Source organism: Danio rerio, chromosome 9 (genome assembly GCF_052040795.2).
Source record: "Danio rerio strain M-AB ecotype USA chromosome 9, GRCz13ab, whole genome shotgun sequence".
NCBI classification, from domain to species: domain Eukaryota; kingdom Metazoa; phylum Chordata; class Actinopteri; order Cypriniformes; family Danionidae; genus Danio; species Danio rerio.
This window is the reverse complement of record NC_141029.1, coordinates 27,754,423-27,778,042: the sequence shown is the minus strand read 5'-3', so window position 1 is coordinate 27,778,042 and position 23,620 is coordinate 27,754,423. Positions and strand designations below refer to the sequence as shown.

At 34.5% G+C, this 23,620-nt stretch overlaps 1 protein-coding gene across 7 annotated transcripts in view; it reads left to right on the top strand.

The window, feature by feature from the left end:
- arhgap15 (Rho GTPase activating protein 15) overlaps positions 1 to 22,093 on the top strand; it is a 66,521-nt gene extending 44,428 nt beyond the window's left edge. For 2 of the 7 annotated variants that reach the window (XM_087265735.1, XM_087265734.1), the window contains exons 13-14: positions 6,757 to 6,862; positions 20,840 to 22,093. In XM_087265735.1, coding sequence (XP_087121861.1) covers positions 6,757 to 6,862; positions 20,840 to 21,023 — 290 coding nt within the window. In that variant the 3' untranslated portion in view covers positions 21,024 to 22,093. 7 annotated transcript variants of the gene reach the window in all.
- Positions 22,094 to 23,620: the final 1,527 nt, after the last annotated feature.

Genomic DNA, 23,620 nt, shown 5'->3' with positions numbered 1-23,620 from the left:
ATAATAATAATAATAATAATAATAATAATAATAATAATAATAAACTATGTAATGCACATGGGACTTAATTATTTAATTGAATACATTTAACTTTAATTATATATTATATTATATCATATTATATTTCATTATATTATATCATATTATATTATGTTATGTTATGTTATGTTATATTATATTATGTTATGTTATTTAATGTTATATTATATTATATTATATTATATTATGTTATGTTATGTTATGTTATGTTATGTTATGTTATGTTATATTATATTATATTATATTATATTATATTATATTATATTATGTTATTTAATGTTATATTATATTATATTATTTTATATTATATTATATTATATTATATTATATCATATTAAATTATATTATATTATATTATATTATATTATATTATATTATATTATATTATATTATATAAGTGTTTATGTAGTAATCTGGACAGATAATTCCGATGATACATATTTTACATATTGTAGGCTATGTATGTGTTAAATATATCACATTTGCACATTTTCAAAAAGACATGGTAACATTTCCCAGCATGATTTTCTGCATGTTTTCATCTGCAATGTGCCACAATTGAAGTGTGAAATAATGGCAATCAGAGCTGCGTCAGTCAGTACATCTGTCATAACATAATTGTTTGTCTATTCTGATGTTATGCTCTTTTCAGCTGACAGTTTCAAACTTCAGCCTGTGAATCACAAGTCTTTACATTCACTGCAGCTTTGCTCATTTGTGCAACGTGGCCTCATTGCCATGCAAAGCCAGCGTGCAGAAATATTTTCAAATGCATAAATCTTCTCCCAGTCTCTATATTTCATCAAGAAGTTTTTCATGTTTAATAAATTACAGCGCCGATCCTCTAAGACTTTGTTATTCATAAAGCAAAGTATTCAATTGGGATACATTTAAAATCTTAATCATAACCTGCAGGACTATTTGCAGTGTGCTAATATTTGCCTTGACGGGGCTTAAAGAAGCCCGCAGACAAAGCTCGCAGATGGGCTTATCCTGAGAAGCAAAGCTCTACTGCGGTAAAGATGGTCTCATTGTTTGTAATTGGATTATATTCACAGATTTTTGTAACCAAAAGTGCATCTATTCTTTACTGTACGTCAGCTCTTTTCACAAAACAATGATGCTCTCGGTTTGTTTTTAAGAGTGTGCACTGAAGCATTTGTGCTGCAATAGGTATGTAAAATGCAAAATATGAAACTCTCTTTTGTCATTTAACCACAGAAAAAGCACATTAAGCAGGAATTACTTATAATACTGAAAAATAAACAGTATTTGTTCTGCATTGAATTAGAAAAATACAAAAGCTGCACAAATTGTTTTCATAATGTGACCACAAAGTCTTAATTTGTGCGGGTATATGTTTTGGCAATAGCCCAAAATACATTGTATAGGTCAAATTGTTTCTATTTTTCCTTTATGTCAATTTTTTTTCAGAATGTTAAGTAAAGATCATGTTCCATCAAGATATTTAGTAGATTTCTTATTATACATTTTTGATTAGGAGTATGACTTGCTTAAAATTATTTTGGACACTTTATTCAATAAAAATTAACACTTATGAACTTGATGTGGTTTGAGCAACTGTGATTTCACAGTCCACTCTCAGAAATAAAGGTACGTGAGCTGTCATTGGGGTGGTACCTTTTCAAAAGGTACACATTTGTATCTAAAGATTCCATATTGGTACCTCAAAAGCATATATTAGTACCTACAAATTTTAAGAGTACCACTTTTGTACTTTTTAGGTACTAATATGTTCCCTTGAGGTATTAATATGGACCTTTAGGTACAAATTTGTACCTTTTAAAAAGGTACCACCCCAGTGACAACTTTATTTCTGAGAGTATAGGTTTGTAAAAATAAAATAAAAACAAACAAAAAAGTACGCTTTTTAACATTTAAATAGTATTTTAAGCAGTTATTGTTCTAATAAAACAGTGTTTACATAGTTTCAAACTCATTTCTAATAACGGATTTCTTTTTTATTCTGTGCCATGATGACAGTAAATAATATTTTACTAGATATTTTGCAATACACTTCTATAGAGCTTAAAGTGACATTTAAAGGCGTAACTAGGTTAATAAGGTTCACTAGGCAGGTTAGGGTAATTAGGCAAGTTATTGTATAACGATGGTTGGTTCTGTAGACTATCAAAAAAAATTAGCTTAAGGGGCTTATATATATATATATATATATATATATATATATATATATATATATATATATATATATATATATATAAATTTCTGTTAAAAATGTTTATACAACTTTTGCGTTTGCAAGATTAAAGTGCATAATATATTAGTTCTGATCTTAAAATTCCATTGCAACTGCATGGAAAATAGATTTTCGATTACCAACTGCCTGCCTATAAGTACAAAGTACTACCAGAGCAATTCTTACCATAGTGAATCCATGCTGATTTAGGGTATAGGCATTTTAAATGTGTTTTATATTAATGACACTGTCCTCGCCATCTGTCCAAAATACAGGACAAGGGACCATCTCCAATATGCTAGCCACCAAAGGCAAAGTAATTAATGACAGCAATAATGCCAGCAATAATGACTAGATTAAATATTTTACAGGCCGACTGCCATGCAGTGTCAAAGCCAAAAGAAAACTAACGGCCTCCGCTGAGATAATGCTTCAAGAGAAAGTCATAAAAAAGATATTGCTTGAATAAAATAATGAGTAAATGTTGATGAAAACTGTAGTGAAAAATTCAAGTTCGTAACACATGTTGTTTCACTAATTACGCTGCCCGGACATTCAAATGTGAAGTTAAAACATTCTTCTGCATTATTCAGCATCATCTGCATGATCTCAAGGCTTGATGTTGTAAGCAACTCCATAAATAAGCAGAAATGATTGTCTCTCTGCTAGTGGTACCTAAAGGAGCGGGTCAGAGATTCACTCTCTGTCCTAGAACATGGTCTCTGTCTGTGCTCAATTGACAGACCTGGCATCTGACAGGGGCATCTGCTCGCAGAGCCTGTGCCAGCGCGGTGTATACACGGAGACATCTGCTCCATTAGTGCCCAGGGGGCATCCTGGGCAGTACAGTAGACTGGGGGCATCACTACTGCCAGCTCCCTTCCATGGCACATCCCATGAATAGCACGGTGTAGCTGTTGGGCAGTCACGGCAGGGAGAACCTGGGATGCTTTCTTTCTTAGAGGGAGAAAGACTAATACGGTTTTGCTCTTTTTAGTATGCATAATTGATTAAAAGCATGACATGTTGCTTTATTGTGATATTTAAGCAATGCATTTACTCTAGGTATCTTTTGATGATACTTTTTTAAAAAAGAAAACCTTCTTAACTGCATGTTATAAAAGATAAAAACTATCCAATATGAATTTATGTATAAATGTCAATTTTAATATCCTCTTTAAGAAATATTTTTCTTTGATTATTTACAGAACAAACTACTATTATCCAATAACTTTCCTAATTAACATAATATCCTAGTAAGGCCTTTAAACGAAGTGAAACAGTCAGCCAAGCTTACATTATTTTGTAAATTGGTTTTCACTTTAATGAAAAAATATTGAACTCAATTAATGTAACCATTTTGATGAAAAGGGCATGTTTTACTATAGCTTACAGATACGGTGGAAAAATGGACTGAACACGGAGACTGTAAAGCCTAATTTAACCCAATACATGAAGTTGTGGACATGCATCGCAGAGCTGATCTAATTACAAGCATCAAAGTTGTGTCTAATATATACAAACATACTTATGTTTTCTATTTTTCTTTTTTTTAAATACCATTTGTTTGTTGCGGTTTGGTTTACTCTCTCATGCTGGTGGACCGCTGCCTGACGAGGTGATTTACAATAAGACTAATGCAATGATTAAAGCACATGACTTCATGCTTTACTAAGTCATGTCTTTGTTGATTAAGTCAACAGATTTGGCCTTTTCAAATCAATCAACTTGATCTCTCAACATGTATGAAGGATGTAAAAACCTGCCGTGTGAAAAGTAAAAAAGTAAAAATACCTGCCCAAATTACATCAGCACCGAACCTTGGTGAAACCATGGTTGACAGGCAGTCAGGCAGTTAGCCAAATACAGAGAGTGGACTGAACGGAATCAAACAATTGGTAATTAAAAGGGGGAACAAAGAAAAATAGAATAAATATTTATGTTTTATATAAGACACACATCTGATGATTGTATTTGCACAAGCTCCAAACCCACAACTTCTTGCAATGGGTTAAATTACGATTTGCAGTCTCCATGTTCAGTCCATTACTTCCATTGTATCTGTTTAGCTGAGGGAACAGAACCAATCCCATGACGTCAGACACAGCGATATTCCATTATGGTGGTACCTTAGGTCTAAAAGCTATAGTAAAACATGTCCTTTTCTTTAAAACGGTTAATCAAATTTGTTTAATATATTTTGCTTAAAGTGGAAATTAATAACATAATAATTTAAGCTTGAATTCACTTCCACATTTAATTGCACTTAAAACACTAGTGTCTTGAGAAATAAGTAGAAAAACATAGTGCACTGTCACCATGGCAAACAAAGTCAAAATAAATGAGTTATTACTAAATGTTAAACAAGTCTTCCCTCTGTTAAATAGCACTTATTTTAGAATAATTAAAATGTAACAGGATGATTAAAAATTTTGGCTTCAACCAGACGTAACCCTGCAGGCACACAATATCATACGACATTAATATTAGGTTAGATTTAGATCATGACGTCAGGTGACCAAAATTCAACATCTAGCCAGAGTCTAAGGACAATGTTATTTTGACATCCAAAAACAACGTCAAATTACGTTGATATTTGATTGATTTGAGATTGTGTTGGTCTCAGGCACGTGCACACATAGGGCTCAACCTGTGCAGTGCACATGCCCTTTTTAGTCTTGGATAGAAAGTGCCCTTCCAAAATGATCAAAAGTGCCCCCGCGACGCGGCACACCTTTGGTCCCGCCCTTCAGTAGGCGCGCGACAACACCGCTCTTGAGTACGCGCGCGACAACACAGCTGATCAGTACGCACGCTACAACACCGCTCTTCAGTACGCGCGCATCCACTCTGCACTCTGCACCCCCCCCCTATTCAAAAAATTTATCCTGCACATGCCCTTTGGACGGTCTCTGCACGGGCCTGGTTGGTCTGATAGATGTTATAGTGGCAATGTCCATACAACGTCAAGGTGTAACATGATTAAATGTTGATACTTGGTTGATTTTATGACGTCGGCCTGATGTTGGGTTTCATTTTTTCAATATTACGTCATGTTGATGTCCTGTACCTGCAGGGAAGGCTCTACTGGGGCATATATGGTATATAATATGTATTTTATTTATTTTGATTTACTATGCATGTTATTATTTTTTCAAGATACTAGTATTCAGCTTAAACTGCTATTTCAAGGCTAAACTAGATTATATAGGTTAATTAGGCAAGTTAGCATAAGTAGGCAAGTCATTGTATAACATTGGTTAGTTCTATAAACAATAGAAAAAAATATTGCTTAAGGGGGGTAATAATATTGACCTTAAAATGGATAAAAAAATAAAAGCTGCTTTTATTGCAGCCCAAAATAAAACAAAAAAGACTTTCTCCAGAGCATTTGAATGTTAGTGTATATATACATAGGAAACTGGTGACTTATAACCTTGGAAGCCTGTTAATACTCTTTTAAACAAATCAGTTACGGTGAAATTTGACCAGAGGGAGTCTGGAGTGCACACAGGTGGCCCTGTAAAAGCTCCATTTCAACATCTGCTCAGGTTCCATTATGATATTGATCAAGAGCATCGATTCAATTATTAAAACGCTTTCTAATCTTCCCAATGAAAGTCTTATCGACAATAAATTACCCTATTACTTATTTTACAATCCAAGCTTCCTTACACTAACAGTGTTTGCGATAACACAATCATACGCATTTCTGTTATCCTCAAAATGGATTCAAGGGACTTCAGAATGTCAAAGGTCAGGTAGTGACACTGATGTTCAACAGTCAGCACAGGTTGGTGCCTCTCAGGAGTTTGCCATGAGGTCATTCGCCATCTGACATGTAAAGTGCAGAGGGTTCAAGAGGTCACCGCTTACAGCTTGTGTTACAGCTTTTAATGGACGGGGACTATTACGCACCATTAGCACCACTCGTATGCGCTTTCATGTAAGAAACTTGAAAACCTGACTGCAAAACTGTTGCAATATATGCTTTGATTTTACAGATGGCCTGGGTTGTACTTCTGCAGTCTCTTTAATTTCATCTAATGCTGAGGTAGTTTATAAAGTAATTGCGTGGAATCAAAATGAGGAGTTTAATGGTGTCAGTTGTACTAAATATATTTGCATAGCTTTATAGTTTGACTAACTGCTGATTGCTGATTCTTTGGCATGTTTAAAAAAAGGAATTATGTTGTTCATACGTTTTTGATGATACCGAAAGTGCAAAGAAATAATCAGATAATTGTAGCAATCTAGATTTTGCTTTCTGGTAAGTCAGCGTTGTGAAATGGGACATATTCTGTGGCCTTCTCGAGCATGTCTCTATAATTAATAGAGAAAGGGGTAATGGTCCAGTATTAGGGAAAATTTTGATGTTAGATGAGCTATGTTAATGAAAAAGTGATGGAAAAGACATTAACTTCTCTCTGAACCTAGAGGTTCAAATGAAGGAGCAATATTCAAATGAAAACATTTCATCATCTTTTCCCTGCCAACAGAAATTAAGGAGCCCACACAGAAGGTTCAAGCCATGAAGAAACTGATCCATCAACTCCCCAAACCCAACCACAACACCATGAAACTGCTCTTCCACCACCTGAGGAGGTATGTCTCAATTCACACACATAAACAGCACGTTGCGACCCCTGAATCATTTAGCAGGGCGGTGAGAGGACAGTGTTTGTTGGAAGCTACTATTCAGAGATTTTACATTGTAAATTGATGATATTTAAACTTAGGTGTTAGATTTTTGTAGTTCCTTATCAGTGTCGATTTTAATTACACAAACTTTCTTGATGTTAGAAGGGTTTTCACAAACTTCTGTGGTCTGAAAACTTCATTTGCGTCACTCACTAATGATGCTGTCAAGCTCAACGAAAAAGACCTTGTGTTTGAAAGCATGTCTCTCTTGCATGTCTCATCATATGAGCTCTCGTTGGACAATTTACTTTTTCATTTTTGCCTGTCTACATTTTGAAATTGAACAGGACTGATGGTTATGTGATTATCCAGTGAGGCTTCTAGCTTTGCGTTTAGCTGTGCATGGCTCAGAAACTGTTCAGATGTCTGTCTTTCTTTTTTCAATGTCTGGTTTCTTTTTCGATTGAGCTACATTGTAAGTTTGGAACAACATTAAAGTATTAAAGTAAGTAATTTTTTTAGGTTAATTGTCCATTTGAGAAATAGTTTAATAATGCTTTGCTCTACTGTCATTGACAGTACAGAAACCTATACTGTTTATAACAAAATCATAGATAACTACAACTTATTCAGATATGTTCTACATCCAAAATTGCATACTTCAAATACTTAATATTTGAAGCATTATTAGCCAATTTCTTTCTATATTAACTGCTTTGATTTACTTATTTCTCTCTGCCAACAGTAATTTCGCACACTACTTCTAATATTTATGTTGCACACAACAATAATTAATTGCTGCTTTTTTTCTACTCAAAATTCAGACTTTGCAGGTGCACTTGCTTGATGTCAGTGTATGTTTCTTTTGTAAGTCTTTAGACCAAATGACTATTTTTGCACATTTTTAACCAAATTATTCAATCTGACAACCATTAGTGACTTCCAGTGTTGCCTCTCTGTGTTTTCATTCTTGTGATTACTGTTATTATTTAGAGAAAGATCATTCACTGCTTTTTTGTCACTTTTATTACGCTAACCAGTCTTCAGTCCTGCAATGAAAATGTCCATGCTACTTTAATATTGTAATCAAGTAACTTAGATAAAAAAAAAAAACAGACAAGAAGCTAGTGAACATACAGTTGTCTTTTTTAAGTTAGGATACTTTTTCTACAATATTCATTGTTTACATGAGAAATGCTAAGCAGACGCAGCATTTAGCTAATTATAAAATACTACACATAACTAATTGCTGCTACATTTGATCACAGTAATGAATTAGTATAAATACTTGATGTTGTTTTAAAGTGAGTTTTCAATTGAAATGTAAGATTGATCTTAGGCTATATTGTAAGTGTGAAGCTAGTTGTAGCTTTTATTTACCTGTTGCAAGTTTCATGGTGTATTCTGTCAAAAGAATACATGTACAGTTTTAAGAATTAGTTTTGTTTGCTAGAAAGACTTTAAAAAATACATACAGATACACATATTGTAAAACCCAAAATGTAAAGTTAAATCAAACCGTTTGAGGAAACGAATCTATATGAGTACTGTGAACTTACTCCATTTAAGTTAAAGTATTAAGGTATTTAATGAACTGATTACCTTCAACACTGAGTTCAAAACTCTTTTCAAATAAGCTGAATTCAGTAAAGTATAAGTAGAACCTTCAGTAAATTTTGAGTTAACTACACTTATTTAATTCGATATAGTTGACTGTTGGGTTTTACAGTGTAGCATTATTAAAATGAATCTTTTAATTATTGGATTGTTACAGTATATTACAAATCAGTCGGGGTTGAGGCAACAAAAATAACCTAAAAGCTATTTTAGAATTACTAAGACATTATTTTCACAGTAGTTTTAACACTACTGGAAAAAAATAAAAAACGCATGTTTTATTATGTATGAATGTGTGTAGTATGTAGACATTTAGACATGTTGAATAGATACATGTTGTCACTGTCATGTGACTTACAATGTCAGCAGTGTCACTATACTTGGATTCACAATCATCTCCTGTGGCCTCATGGGCGAGTAAAATGTCCAGTGGGTGTGCGCTAGAGAAGCTGGGTAACATCAGCTGGGTAATTTTCAGCTTCTGTTTTATGAAATTTGGATATACTACAGTCCACACTCTACTTACTTTATTGAATTAAAATATTAAATGTTCTGCCACAGGATTTTCATGTTTTCAAAGAGACTCACGAATAATGGGCAACCAGAAAACCTTCAGTGAATGGCCTCACTAAACAGGATGCAACGTGAACAGAGGACTCAATATGAACCATAATGTGTGTGTGTGTCTGTGTGTTTCCGTGTGTCAACGCTCAAGTCCTTGTCCATGATAGCGTTACTGGCACAGCCAGAAGGCCATATGGCTAGTCTCCATCTCCCAGGAGGGGTGTTCTATCCCACTTTACCCTTCTGCACATTTACCACCCTGCACAGGAGGGCCACAGGACTCATCTCAGATTGATGAGCGCCCCCTCCTCCCGTCCCCCAGTGGAACATGCCCTTTGGCACTAGTGCTAAAGTCTGTTGGGTTGCCCATGCCAGGTCTCCCAATCAGAGAACACTAATGTGTGACTGAGAAAGAGACTCTCATTGATCCACAGTCGATTTTCGAGACAGGAACACTGCATTCTGAGATGTTCTGATGTGCTGAAGAATAACTGGGGCTGCATTTCATGATAATAGTTGATGCGTGTTTCAGTTGTCTGTGCTGAATGTGTTACAACACAAATCTGCTGCCGCATCTGCTACAGTATAGGTCATGATATAAAGACAGATAAGGAAATATTATACAGTAATGTTGTAATATATCTGCTATAATGTTGCATATACTATATTATGTCTTATTTACCAGCATAACTTCCTATAATTTGTCATTTAGCCATAGGTATAACATTATTCTGTATTATGTAAGTTCACATTTAAATGTAAATTAAATTAATTAATAATGTTTTTATCATTATCGTTATCATTATCAGTATTTTTATTATGCCGTACTGCAGATTCTTTTGAGATATTTAGTCTGATTTACCCTCAAACTCAAAAAAAAAAAAATAAATTGTAAAACTTTTTTGTAAAAACTGCAAAACTATATTGCAAACACATTAAATAAATTCAAACTATCACTTAAAATTATGCAATACTGTCTTAAAGACAGAATAAAACAAATATTATCTGATTATCCATATTATTTAGCATTTAATATTATTATTATTTCCTTATTGCAGATTAATCAGCAAAGTGTTTTGTTTCTTCTAATTCTTTTACAGTAGTATATCTCTATGTATACATCCTTGTCATTTATGACAGTACATATGATTGTTTTAGGGATTACTGTTGGTTTTCCAAACCCATATTCAAATTTCCTCACAAGCACAAGGGTAAAACATTACCATACATTCACTGAATGGTGGCATTCGAAAAATCCATTCAGCTTTTATTCTGCTTGCTGAAAAGCTGTTACAGTGGAACTTGCGGTGACACTGAAAATCCCTGCAGTGCCACCAAGTCTGTTCTTTCTCCACAACGACATTCCCGCTGCTCCTTTCTCTCACTATTAGAGCAATAAACGGGAAGAAGGCTTCAGATGGAGCGCACTGCTTCGCTTTGTGGGCACCACACCCTGGCCAAGTGATGTGGTTCTGTTTGTTTTATATTCTCACTTAAGTCATACTTGTTTCTCTCCACTGCTTTTCTCCCTCTGTAAACATCAGGATGACTTTCCCATGAATAAAGGCAAGGAATGTGCGGTTACAGTGAATCAAGCGGACATATCATGAAAGTCTGAATTTTCTTTATGTTTAAGAGCTATACAGTGGTCCCTCGCTATAACACAGTTCACTTGTCGTGGCCTCGCAATTTCACGTTTCTTTTTTTCATACAATTTGACATTCTTTTTTTTATTTTTTACAGCACATTGTCTTCTGCGTCCCGATTTACTTTTGTCAATCTATCTTCTACAGTACAGAATGCATTCAGCTTGCCAAATTTATATGAATCTTCAATCGCTGACAGTGTGACTCTGAAGTGCTGTAGTGTATATTTGCAAGTTTTCTCCTCAATAAATGCCATCATGTTTACGAAATGTTCAGCAAACTCAAAGGCTCCAATGGTAGCACTTAAAAGGCAGAGGAAGATGCTAACCAACACACAAAAAGTTGGACTTAAAGGAAGGTAAAAGTTAAGTCGCAGTATTCTACTGAATCTTCAGTTCGTTACATTTGCTTTTACACCCTTAAAACATCTATGTTATTGAAAAAATAAAGCTGATGACTTCTTGGATTTCGCTTATTGTGGGTAATTTTTAGAACATAACTCCTGTGAATAACGAGGGACAATGTTAAACCTGGAACATCATTTTTATTAAAAAATGTAATCCATATTCCCTATCCTCAACTGTAAATTATTCACAAAATCAGAGGGGAATAAGAGTTGGATAACACTTATGTAGAAGTGCATAAACCTAATCATAAGCCTAAACTTAACATAAATGGTAAACGCATCCATTAACGCTAATTGGAATGTTGTTACAGGATATACACAGATGTTAACCCAGGAACATGTTCTACTTTGTGAAATTAGGGTGGCAATCCTGCTGTGAAGGAAAATTGCTGGAAAGAGAGGGTTTTAAGCGTGAACCTAATACGTCTACTCCAGCCAATCAGAACATTCAGACGCATTCACATCTACACTGTTTATGAAAATGAAAGCCTTTGAATATTTTTCCAGACACATTTAGCTGCTAGATGTTAGTCAGATAACGTTTCTATGTTCCTTCTTAATGCCAACTGTATAAAAAATTATCGATAATTAATGATAAATTATGATAAACCGCTGTTTGCTTACCTTCAAGCTCTGCTTTAGTTGTTTGACGTGTGTGCTCGTGAAGTGAAGGAGTGCTCTGGTGAGCGTCAGCACGCACATATTATGTACATCTCGACATGCAAAAGTGTTCCTCTATGTTTTCATCGAAGTTGTTCACAACACTTATCCATTCACAGAATTTGTAATGTGGTTAAATGTGTGAACATTTAGCTGCAGTTCGCGCTTCTGCCTTTGGATGTCTCTGAGATAAAACAGCCTCATGAATGCTAAGTCTTTAAATAAAAGTGAAACCATCAGCAAAAGCCTGAACCTTTTTATGTTTACAAAAACAAGTGCAGTCGTTTAGAGCTTATATCTGGATAATGATGTCAGAATTTAGTGGTATTTTGGCATTGATGTGTGAATGTTCTTTTCCGTAAATATTACAGAACGAGGCCTGTGTGAATACCGCCTTTGTGTAAATTAACGGTAAAGTCTGGATATTTACCGGTATCACTATGTAAAAGGGACTATAGACACATTCTGTGGACAACAGCAATTTATTTTATGCCTTATAAAAAGGAGCGTAATATATCCTCTTTCTGTTTTCTTAGACAAATACAGTCATTTTTTGCAATGCATTGTCAGACAAAGAAAGAAAAAAAGGTTAGATGGCGTGCAGCTTATTGTGCATCCTATAAAACAGTATTAATCAAAGTATTGATATGCATAAGCTCCATATCTGCTCAGACGTCACGATTCGCCTGTGCACTTCCTGCCTTTCTCTTCTAAAACAGGTACAGTGAACTGAATCAGCTCTCTGAACTCCCACTGTCATGCCTTTGTAGGTTATATTTTGCGCTGACTTGGCTCATCTAAAAGTGGTGAAAGTCAAAAGCTCTTTGTTGTGGGCTTTTTCTGTGCCCGCATGGAACCAATGTTCATTTTTTCTTTCTTTCAGTCCATGGAGCCTGGATTCAATAAGCAGTTGTGTGCTCGCATTGTGATGATGTGGTCAAGGCAACCAGATTTTCTCAACAGTACACTTGCTCAGTAGTGCTATTTGTGTCATTTTTTGTGGGAGGTTTTGTCACCACCGCTCATATTTCCCATTTACCGCAAGTGATTTAAAAGGCCACAGGTTTTGTTTTTTGTTAGTAATTCAAGGTTCCCTTTCGGCTTTGTGCTGGAAAAGAAACCTGGAGAAACCTCTGATCAAGGAAGCCAAGAAAAAAAAATCTTCTCATCTATGTTTGGTGTCTCTCAAATTAGATTGAAGAAAACTGCTGCTGTGCAAATTTTGATATCCACAACAGTACATGCACTACAGTTTGTGACCATAAATGGTAAAGGCAGGAAATGATAACAACGCTGATTATTTTTTTCTGTTAGTTCATGTACGATGATCCTTGATCAATCAATCAATCAATCAATCAATCAATCAATCAATCAATCAATCAATCAATCAATCAATCAATCAGTCAGTCAGTCTGTCTGTCTGTCTGTCTGTCTGTCTGTCTGTCTGTCTGTCTGTCTATCTATCTATCTATCTACAGTCAATCAATCAATCTACAGTCTTATGCAAAAGTTTGCCACCTCTGATAATTTTCATAATTGCAAGCCATAGCCTGCTGGCTTTTCAAACCAGCAATTTTATGTGGATACATTTATTACCCTATGGAAAAGCAACATTTCAGTTCTGACATAACATTTATTTAATCAAGAGATGCAATGCAATTTAATTCATAACAAAAACAAACAGGTGCAATAATTTGGGCACCCCAACAGAATAATCGTTTTTTGTAAAGCCAACTTTTGCTGAAATAACAGCCTGTGTTTGCTTCTTATAGTCAAGGATTAGTCCCTGAATTCTTGCTGAAGGCATTTTGGGCCATGCTTCCTTGCACAATTTCTCCAGTTCAGTCAGGTTTGATGGGAGCCAAGAGTGAACAGCCCTTTTCAAATCAATCCATATATTTTTGATGACGTTCAAGTCTGGGGACTGGGATGGCCATTCTAGAACATTGTATCGTGTCTGAGCATGAACTCCTTGGTAGATCTGGAACTGTGCTTTGGGTCATTGTCTTGCCAAAACATCAAACTCTGTCACAGCTTCAGCCTCTTGACTGATTCCTGAACATTTTTCTCTTTAAAATCTGCTGATACTGCGTGGAATCCATGCAACCTTAAACTCTGACAAGGTTTAGTACCTGTGCTTGCCACACATCCCCACAGAATGATGGAGCACCCAGCATATTTTACAGTAGGGAGCTGGTTCTTCTGGAATGCTGTTCTTTTTCCACCATGTAAAGCGTCTAGCACATCTTTCCTTAACAAGAACTGTTGCTGTGGCCTTCCATTTTCTTACTATATTTCTGACTGTGGCGTTAGAGACTTTAAACCTTTCTGATAGCTTTTTTGTATCCTTCTCCTAATTGTTGGTGAAATATCTTAGTCTCAATGTCATTAGTAAATTCTTTTGAAGTTCCCATGTTGCTACTTTCAGGTTCATAATAAGGAAAAGCACAACTAGCAATTAGCTATCCTAAATCTCCGTTTCATGATTTCTTTTCTTTCTTTCTTTCTTTCTTTCTTTCTTTCTTTCTTTCTTTCTTTCTTTCTTTCTTTCTTTCTTTCTTTCTTTCTTTCTTTCTTTCTTTTTTTTCTTTCTTTCTTTCTTTCTTTCTATCTATCTATCTATCTATCTATCTATCTATCTATCTATCTATCTATCTATCTATCTATCTATCTATCTATCTATCTATCTATCTATCTATCTATCTATCTATCTATCTATCTATCTATCTATCATCTATCTATCTATCTATCTATCTATCTATCTATCTATCTATCTATCTATCCATCCATCATACTATTATTTTTTGGTAGTATTTTCATTTTGCATACAAAAAATATTTTAAAAGAAAAAAAACCATTAAAATTATAAATGTATACGAACTGCAAATCTCAAAAGTGCAAAAGTATTTTTAAAAATGTAGTTATTATTTATAAGTATTTATTATTTGGAATAATGGGTTAAATCACTGACATTTCATTTCATTTCCAGTTATGGTGCAAACAAAATAAATATCGAAACATAAACAAAATCTACACGCCTAAACTGCAAATCTCACAAGTATAAAATCAAAGTCGGTCTCGAGCCCCCTTTGCTAATACTGATTCTTTCTTTCATAGGCTCAATCAAGCCTGTCGCCTTCGAACATGAAAATGACACAGTTTAAAGCTTGGAGCGATTCAGTAACCCCCACCCCACCTCAATTTATTATTCGTCCCATGATTCTTCAGGAGCCAGTTAGACTGACCCAATTAGCACTGGCCTCCTAGGCGGGGAATGACGGCATTGTGCGCTTTCCTCCATTTCCTGTCATGCCCCGCTTGCAAACGAGATGCTAATTAATAACCATTGGCATCTTGAGCCGTACACGTCGGCTTATGTACGGGATATCAATGATTTGTCAGATTCAAGCAAGCGTAACGCAGTCACCTCCGGTCAAGCTGCCCACAGCCTGGCCTTCACCCAGAGACACCAGAGCCACTTCAGCTGATGCTTTAATGAGCGTCTTTTGCCATAAATACCCAGATACTAAAGACCAGATTGCATTTTTTCCATTTGTAAATCTATACATTTATTTGCTGGTTGTGTTTATTTGGATGAGGTGTACAAAATAAACTCATTTACAAATCTATTGGACATTATTTTAAACACAATCATTTAAACTTAAAATGGTGAGGCAACATGTTTGTGTTATATTTTATTTTACAGCATACATGAAATATTTCAGGAATGAAATAAAGATATAACAAAGATAAATTCAATAACTTTTTTTAGGTTAAAAAAAAATAATACCATGATCCCTTATGTACTGTTGGAGACGTTTTCATCCACTCTGCTGTGATTTTGTTTTAATTTGGCCATAATGTTTTCTGTGTTTCAGCTAGCAGAATGATTTTTGGTCACAAATCTTATTTTGACACATATTTTGAGAAAATTCTTTGAAATAAAAACTAAAAAACTCAACGATACACTCTGGGCAAATACCCATTTGTTCTTTTAGGGATGAAAACATCAACTAAATTAAACTGCTGTAAAACTGCATCAGATAAATATTTTATTAATTTTTTATTTTTTTTGGCAGAAATCTGTTAATCAACTTCAGTCCTGATCAAAACTACTAAACTGTTTAGAAAATTACATGATTTTAACTCTTTAATTGCCAAATTCATAAATGATGTCACTGATTTGATGAAAAAATGTCACAAAATGATGTATTTTCAATATAAAAAGTAATTTTTGACTGTTTTTTTTTTTTTACTTTTATCAAAGTCTTGGACATGTGAAACCACATTGTTGTTGATTAATTTAGATTTTTATTCTCCATATTTCACTGTTGGTGGCTGTTTTGGCCCCATTGACTTACATTATAAACCCTTTTTTATTACACAGCCATGACACTGTACAATCAAATATTATAGTATAACAGCAAATAAAAGTGTGTGTATGTGTGTCTGTGAGTGTGTGAGCTTTGACCTTTAAGCGCTTAAGAAAATTGAAATATGCATCTCAGCTCTCAAAAGTACATGGAGTAATTAAAAACAAAGACTTTTGTGTATTTATGCACCATCAAATGTGGTTATAATAGAAGTTAATTGGGCAAAAAACAGTACCAACAGTAAATTAGGGAGAAAAAAATGAAAATCTAACAATGCATCAAAGCCAAAATTGTTATTAATTGTTTACATGTCCAAAACTGTGATGAAAGGTACACAAAATCCAGTCCACAATTACAGTTTATATTGAAAATACATCTTTTTTTTTCACCAAATCAGTGACATCATTTGTGAATTTGCCAATTAAAGAGTTCAAATCCTGTAATTGTTTACAACATTTAGTAGTTTTGAGGTTGATAAACAGATTTAAGCAAAACAATTTGAAAAAAAATATATTTATCGGATGCATTTTTACCGCAGTTTAATTCAGTGGATGTTTTTATACTCAACATAACAAAAGGGTAATAAATTTGATCAGTGCACAAGAGTAAAAAAAAACTACATTCATATTCATTTCACAGTTTTATATACATACGTGCTCATTGTTTATTTCACCAATCTGTTGTTTGATTGGTCTTTCTGTTTATCTACAGTATTTATTTTTTCAAGTCAAGACCTTATTTTAACATTTTGGCTTATTTGTAGAGAAAAATTAAATTCATATCAGTTATTTGATAGCTAATTTTAATATGTACCTTGCAATTCTAATTTATGTGCATAATTACATTTCATGAATGAAAGTCATATCAGTTTTTTAATTTGATATCTATTTTTAATATGTACTGTGTTATTTTAATTTATGTGCATTAATTACATTTCAGGAATAACAAAGAAAAATAATACATACAATTTATAGACATATTCTTGGCATTATTTTATTTCTCTCTTGTTCTTGTTGGGAACAATAAATGAAAACTATTAATAGATTTTTTCATTTTATTTTTATTGTGGAATAAATTCAGTAATAAATATACTGCTCTAGTCCTTTACATGATGATTTTTTGATGTGTACAGGCAAAAAAACAACAACAAAAAAAAACACATTTTTTCCTTGCTCTCGAAAAGGTTTTCATATCGCATGTCTTCCCAACATGTGATACTAATGTAATTGAAAATGATAATGACTGTAATTAAGCCTCTATCATGAGTTTAATCGATCTGGCATTACTGATAGCAGAGATGAATATGAAGGTGGGGGTGTGTGTGTGGGGGTCATGTATATAGTGGTGTCACAGCGGCATAATTACCAAAAAACACTAAAAGGTTCGACAAAAAGCTTCATATTTAATGTTTTGAAAAATCACTTCGGAAATGAAGTCTCTCTCCTTAAGATCATTAGCAGACCATTAGCAATGGCAGCCGAGATCCTTACATCATAGTGCGCTAATTAGGTTAAAATGCTCATGGCAGGACAAGCGTCTAGCTGTGATGTACAGGGGAAACGAAATGGCCGAGGTTAATTATACACATTAATGGGGAATTATTGAGAGCGCTTGGCCTGCCTCTTAAGTTGTGTTTCTTAGCTGAAATGGCTTCCCAAAGTCTCAATAACACGTGTATAACGCCATCATTACCGCGCTTCAGTTTGACGTGTCTTGCCGAGGAAGCGTGCGTGAGTACTGGGACAACAACATGGGGATTGTTGAGAGAAGGTTGAGTTGCGTTGCATAATTGTAGATCATTATTTTGATAGATGTGACCATAAACGTAGATGGCACAAGATGGCTGTTCCACTACGGTACAATATATACGTGAGCGCAGTAAACCCAACTCACTCCTAATCAGTACCTTTCAAATCCGGACTGCTGTAAACCATACAAAGTGTTCTTCTAAATGTTAAGCCTGCTTCCCACCTCTTAGTCAGGATCCCGTTGACAACTTGGAAGAAAGCCCTTCACCACAATCCCTCCCTCCATCCCTTTCCAGGCCTCAGCCCATAACAGAGCCAGAGGGCTCCAATCTGGCTCCTTCTAAGAGTCCTCCAATACCCCAGTATTGATTGTCTCTCCGCCGCAGCCAAACCTCAGCACATAGAGATTCTGCTAAAAGTGCGCTTAGATGCCTCCAAAGACCAGGCACAAGTCCTCAAAAACACCCAGCCGATGGTTCGTCACCGGTGATCTGAGTAGGTTTTTATGACAGGAAAAGTGCACACTTTCAACTTGGAGGAAATGCTGTAGTCAGGGCTTCCATTAACACTACTAAACTACAGAGGCAGTCATTCGAGGCAGTCGTTTTTAAATATTGTAATGTAATAACTTTGTTCAAATAAAACCCATAATGATATAGTACCCTGAATTTCCTAAATGTCTGTATATTTAATTTTAACATTGTTATTTTATTAAAATTACAAAACATTAAAGACTTCCTACTATTTGAGCAATTCAGTGTCCGCTACTTTTTTCCATGGATTTGAATATGCATGCCTCTATTGTTTAACTTTACTTCAGACATGTCTTTCAAAAGCAACATTTTTACTGGGGTTTTCTTCCTCTTGCCGGAGTGTGAGGTACAGAATGCACCTTCACATGCAGTCTAGTAACTTGTACAAAATTGTAGGCTATATTACAAACTGATTGTATTTTTAGGGTAATGACTTTATTAAAAATGATAACAGATAACCAAAGCTCATCTTCAAACTGTCAATAGAAGAGAATAGAAGAGAACTTAAATAAACTAATTACGAGAGGGGGACATGATACGTATAATTGATCCTTGTTGGTCTCTCATCCACAATCACCAATAAGCCAATCAGATTAATCCAAACCTACAATAAATAGCCAGTTTCACTCTAATTCCTTTATCTTTGTTTTTGAAAAAAAACCTATCTATCCACCCCATCTACCCCTTTTACCAGGGGAAGCTTTTGAGAAATACCTGATCTCATACCCCTTTACATGCTCATTGACCAGACGGGAGACCTAGGCTCAATTATTTCCAAGCTCAGGGTTCTCTCCTAGGACAGCATGCCAAAGCTGCTATTACTATCAAACATGTGTGAACTATTGAAATGTAAATGTAATTTGGTACAGTCTTATATAAACAGTCTTCAAGGGATAGTTCACAAAAATATACAAATCCACTACATTTACTCACCCTCATGTAGGTTTTTCTTAAGCATAAAAATAAATGTTTTATCTTTCTGCATCGTAGCTTAGTACTGTAATCTGAGTGTGTTAGGTAAGAACAGGCTGAGCAGCCTGGTGAAGGTGGCATGTAAGATCATCAGTTTTAACCAAACTGGTCCAATGGTAATTTACCAGAATTATGTTTTAAAGAGAGCTCAGGGTATCCTATGCACCCCGGATCCCCCATTGTACTCTGTTACAGCTACTGCCATCAGGACGTCGTATTAGAGTTCCTATCTGCAGGACAAATAGAACCAGAAATTCTTTTATAATCGTGGCCATTAGGTCATTAAATGAGTCCAGGGGTTAGGGAGATGCACCTACAAAATGATGTATGGATGTTGTGTGGTAATATTATTATTAATATTATAATATTAATATATTATAATATTATTAATGTGTACATGGAACTTCGCCTGTTATGGCACCTTGCTGCAACTTTAGTTTCCCTAAACCAGGGGTGTCAAACTCAATTCTTGGAGGGCCGAAGCCCTGCACAGTTTAGTTCCAACCCTGCTCCAACACACTTACCTGTAGGTTTCAAACAAGCCTAAAGGACTCAATTAGTCTGATCAGGTGTGTTTAACTAGGGTTGGAACTAAACTGTGCAGAGCTGCGGCCCCTTTGGAACTGAGTTTGACACCTGTGCCCTAAACTGTCTGAGACTAAAGAGAAATAGAATTAAGACATGTAGATGCCGACTTTAGTCACATTATTGAAGTGTAGCAAACACTGCAATCAATCTATTATTTTAATGTAGGACTTTTGACGCATTTTGAGACAGAATATTACATACACATACGGCTGTTTGACATATTAACCTACCGAGTCAGTAAAAGACCACAGACACCAGCATCGCAAAATGCAGTGTTATTTTTTTTTTTTCATTTATTTTGTGGTACAAGTTTCCTTTAAAACAACACTCTTCCTTCAGTCCTCAGTTTGTCACAGGATCATAATAGAAACATTAAAAAAGTAACTCATGTAAACACCTTAATCATATTATTGGCTTTTTCAGATGAAGGTAAATAATTTGATTACCAATGTCCATGTTAACGTTGTCATTATGTGACAGGAAGTTCACACTCGTCCACAATGGTCATGATCAATTCAGGATCAATCAACAATGGTAATCAACAATGGTCATGATCATGGTCATGATCAATTCATATATATATATTTTTTTTTTTTACTCTCAAAACTCCAGTAGCTGTTGACATAATACAGCATGACTAACACAAAAGTCAATGGTTTTACAGTAACTCTAAATTTCGTTCCTCTAAATCAAAAAGACAGTTCACTTTTGGGTGAACGGTTTAAGGGCCTCATTACCAAAAAAAAACTAGAAAAAAAATCTAAACTGTATACTATAACTATATTCATTGTTTCAGTATTGCATCAGTAACCAAATGTTTTTTCTGATTTACAGAGTTTTGACGAAGTCACAAAAAAACCTAATGTCAACGCAGGGCGTCAGCATTGTGTTTGGACCGACCCTCATGTGGCCCGAGTTTGAGTCAGGAAATATGGAGGTCAATATGGTGTATCAGAATCAAATAGTGGAGTGCATTCTTATTGGCTGTGTGGAGATCTTCGGGCCAGCAGACAAGTAAAGATACCTCAGAGACTGCAAAGAGATTGCTATCACGAGTGGGTAAAAAAGAAGAGAAAAAAAAAATGGTATTTTTACATTGTGCTTAATTATGGGTTGTTGTTGTTCTTAACCTCAGGTAAATGAACATTTCACACATGTAATTTAGAAGCAGGGCTTTTTACTTGGGGTTATGTAACCCTGCATGACTGTGTTAGCATGTGAGCTGCATGTACATGCTTTAGACCAGGGGTGCCCAAACTCTGTCCTGGAGGGCCGGTGTCCTGCAAAGCTTAGTTCCAACCCCAATTAAACACACCTGAACCAGCTAATCAAGCTCATTCTAGGTATACTTATAATTTTCAGGCAGGTGTGTTGAAGGAAGTAGGAGCTAAACTAAGCAGGACACCGGCCGTCCAGGACTGAGTTTGGGCACCCCTGCTTTAGACAGTCACAAAAACACTGCATGATGTGTGTTTAAGCATTTGAATGGGGAAAAGTGAAAATTATAGGGTTTATTCTTGCTTTACTTGTTAAAAAGTTACATCAAGGATCAACTTTATAGAATGTGTATATACACCATAAGAGGAAGGTGTTCAACCCTAGTGTTTTATATGAACAGGTCACGTGCTGCATACATCTAGTTAATGATGCTGACACTGCAAGTCTGCAAATACAGTAATGTTTAGGTTCAGTGTAAAATGACACATTATTCCATACCCAGGATTAGTTGTTAAGCCCGGGTAAATGATGTACAGTTTAAAACATAAAGCAAAGTTTAGAAAAACCCAAGGTTTACTGTTTAAGTGTTAAAAGCTCTTTTGTATGCCAGCTACAATGTTACATTTCTTGTTCATTATGTTTTTTTTTTACATATAAAATATTTGACATGTCACATTTATAATTGTAAAAATATTTTAGATATATGTATGTATACATTTATATGTAATTATATTTTTGTATAACGCACAGTGAAGCCATTTTTGTAAACCATTTTGAGTTTTATGTACTGATATTTTTCAGTGTATAATTTTATTTCAAAATAAATAGGTATTTTTTGTCATCCTCATCCTTGAAACCTCAGATACTAAACTTGTGAGAGTTTGTGATTTTTTTCAACCAATTTAGATTTGCTGTCTGTTGCAATGGGTATTAGCTTTATTCTGTGTTCTATTAATGATTGACAGGTGCAAGCATGGTTCTTTTTATTCCAAGTAAAAACATTTTAAGGTGTGCTTTTTACAGTGTAGTTATTAAAATAAATAATGAGCAAAATTAATAATATGTACTAGGGCTGTGCGATTAATCAAAATTAAATCACAACTGTGATTAGAAACATTGCAGTTAGCTAATTGCAGGAGGCTACAATATGCCACTTCAATTGGCTAGTAAGATATAATACAAATGAGTGTCTTGCTAAAAAGTCAACTGAAAGTATTGCCAGTGACACTCAATCTAGTAGCAAACAACAGCAAAGTACAATTTTAGAGCCATGTTAGATGCTGAGTGTTCTGTATTTTATAATTATTATTTTTTGTTTGCATAATAAGCTACATTTTCTCCCTATTTTGAGTTCAACTTGTTTACAGAAAGGTAGCAACATTTTATTTGTGTTTACTGTTTGCTCTAGAGAAAAATGAGAGTTTCAATTCTGAATATTTAAAAATAAATTGAATAAATGTTTAAGTTAATATCCTTTTAGTTCCTTTTTCACTCACTACATTTTAGCAGTAAGAAGCTACCATACAGATTACTTAGCTGAAGCTTGACTACAAAATTAAATCGCAAATCAAATCAAAATCGTAATTTCTGTCTACTAAACTAAAAAAATCACCAGTAGATAGGCACAGGCCTAATTTGTACAGAACAGAGGTTACTTGGTTGTAATTACAATAAATAATTCACTAATAATATTATAGTGATTACACCTGCTCTCAAAAAATGATTTACTGTATGTTGGTTGTTTAAATGACTTATTTACAATGAGCTGAACCAACACAAATATTGTGTGGTTTTGGGACAACTGAATAGTTGTATATTTAATCCACTTAAATTTGCCAAAACAATTAACTTAATCGATTTGTGTTGGGACAACATGAAGGAATTATGTGGATTACAGTATTACAGTGTGTAATAACAATTGTAAAAAATAAAGCACTTTTTTTTTTTACCCCTATTTCACATGTGCATACTAAGAAGAAGGTCATTACATAACCTAACCTTAACCCATGTACTTAGGTTTTATGACCATGCACTCTCTTTCATGAGTACACTGGACGTACAAATACAAAAAAAATGAAGTGTAGTGGATTTTCCCACCAATCCCACCAAAAAAGTTGTGCCTTTAAATATATTTTATGCCATGGAAAATATATTATATATAATATATTATAATATACATAAGAACATGGAGGACCCCCAACCTAAGCTTTGCAAAGAAATGGCAGGGTAGTCATTCAGTTTGATGAAATGCAAATAATACATTATAAAAATGTAAATAAATAAATACAATAAAATTATGTATACATGCTGTAACAAAGTGCAACCACCAAGTACTTTTTCATTAAAAAAGTACAAAAAAATAATAATAAATCCCTTTCAAGCATATTTTATATCATG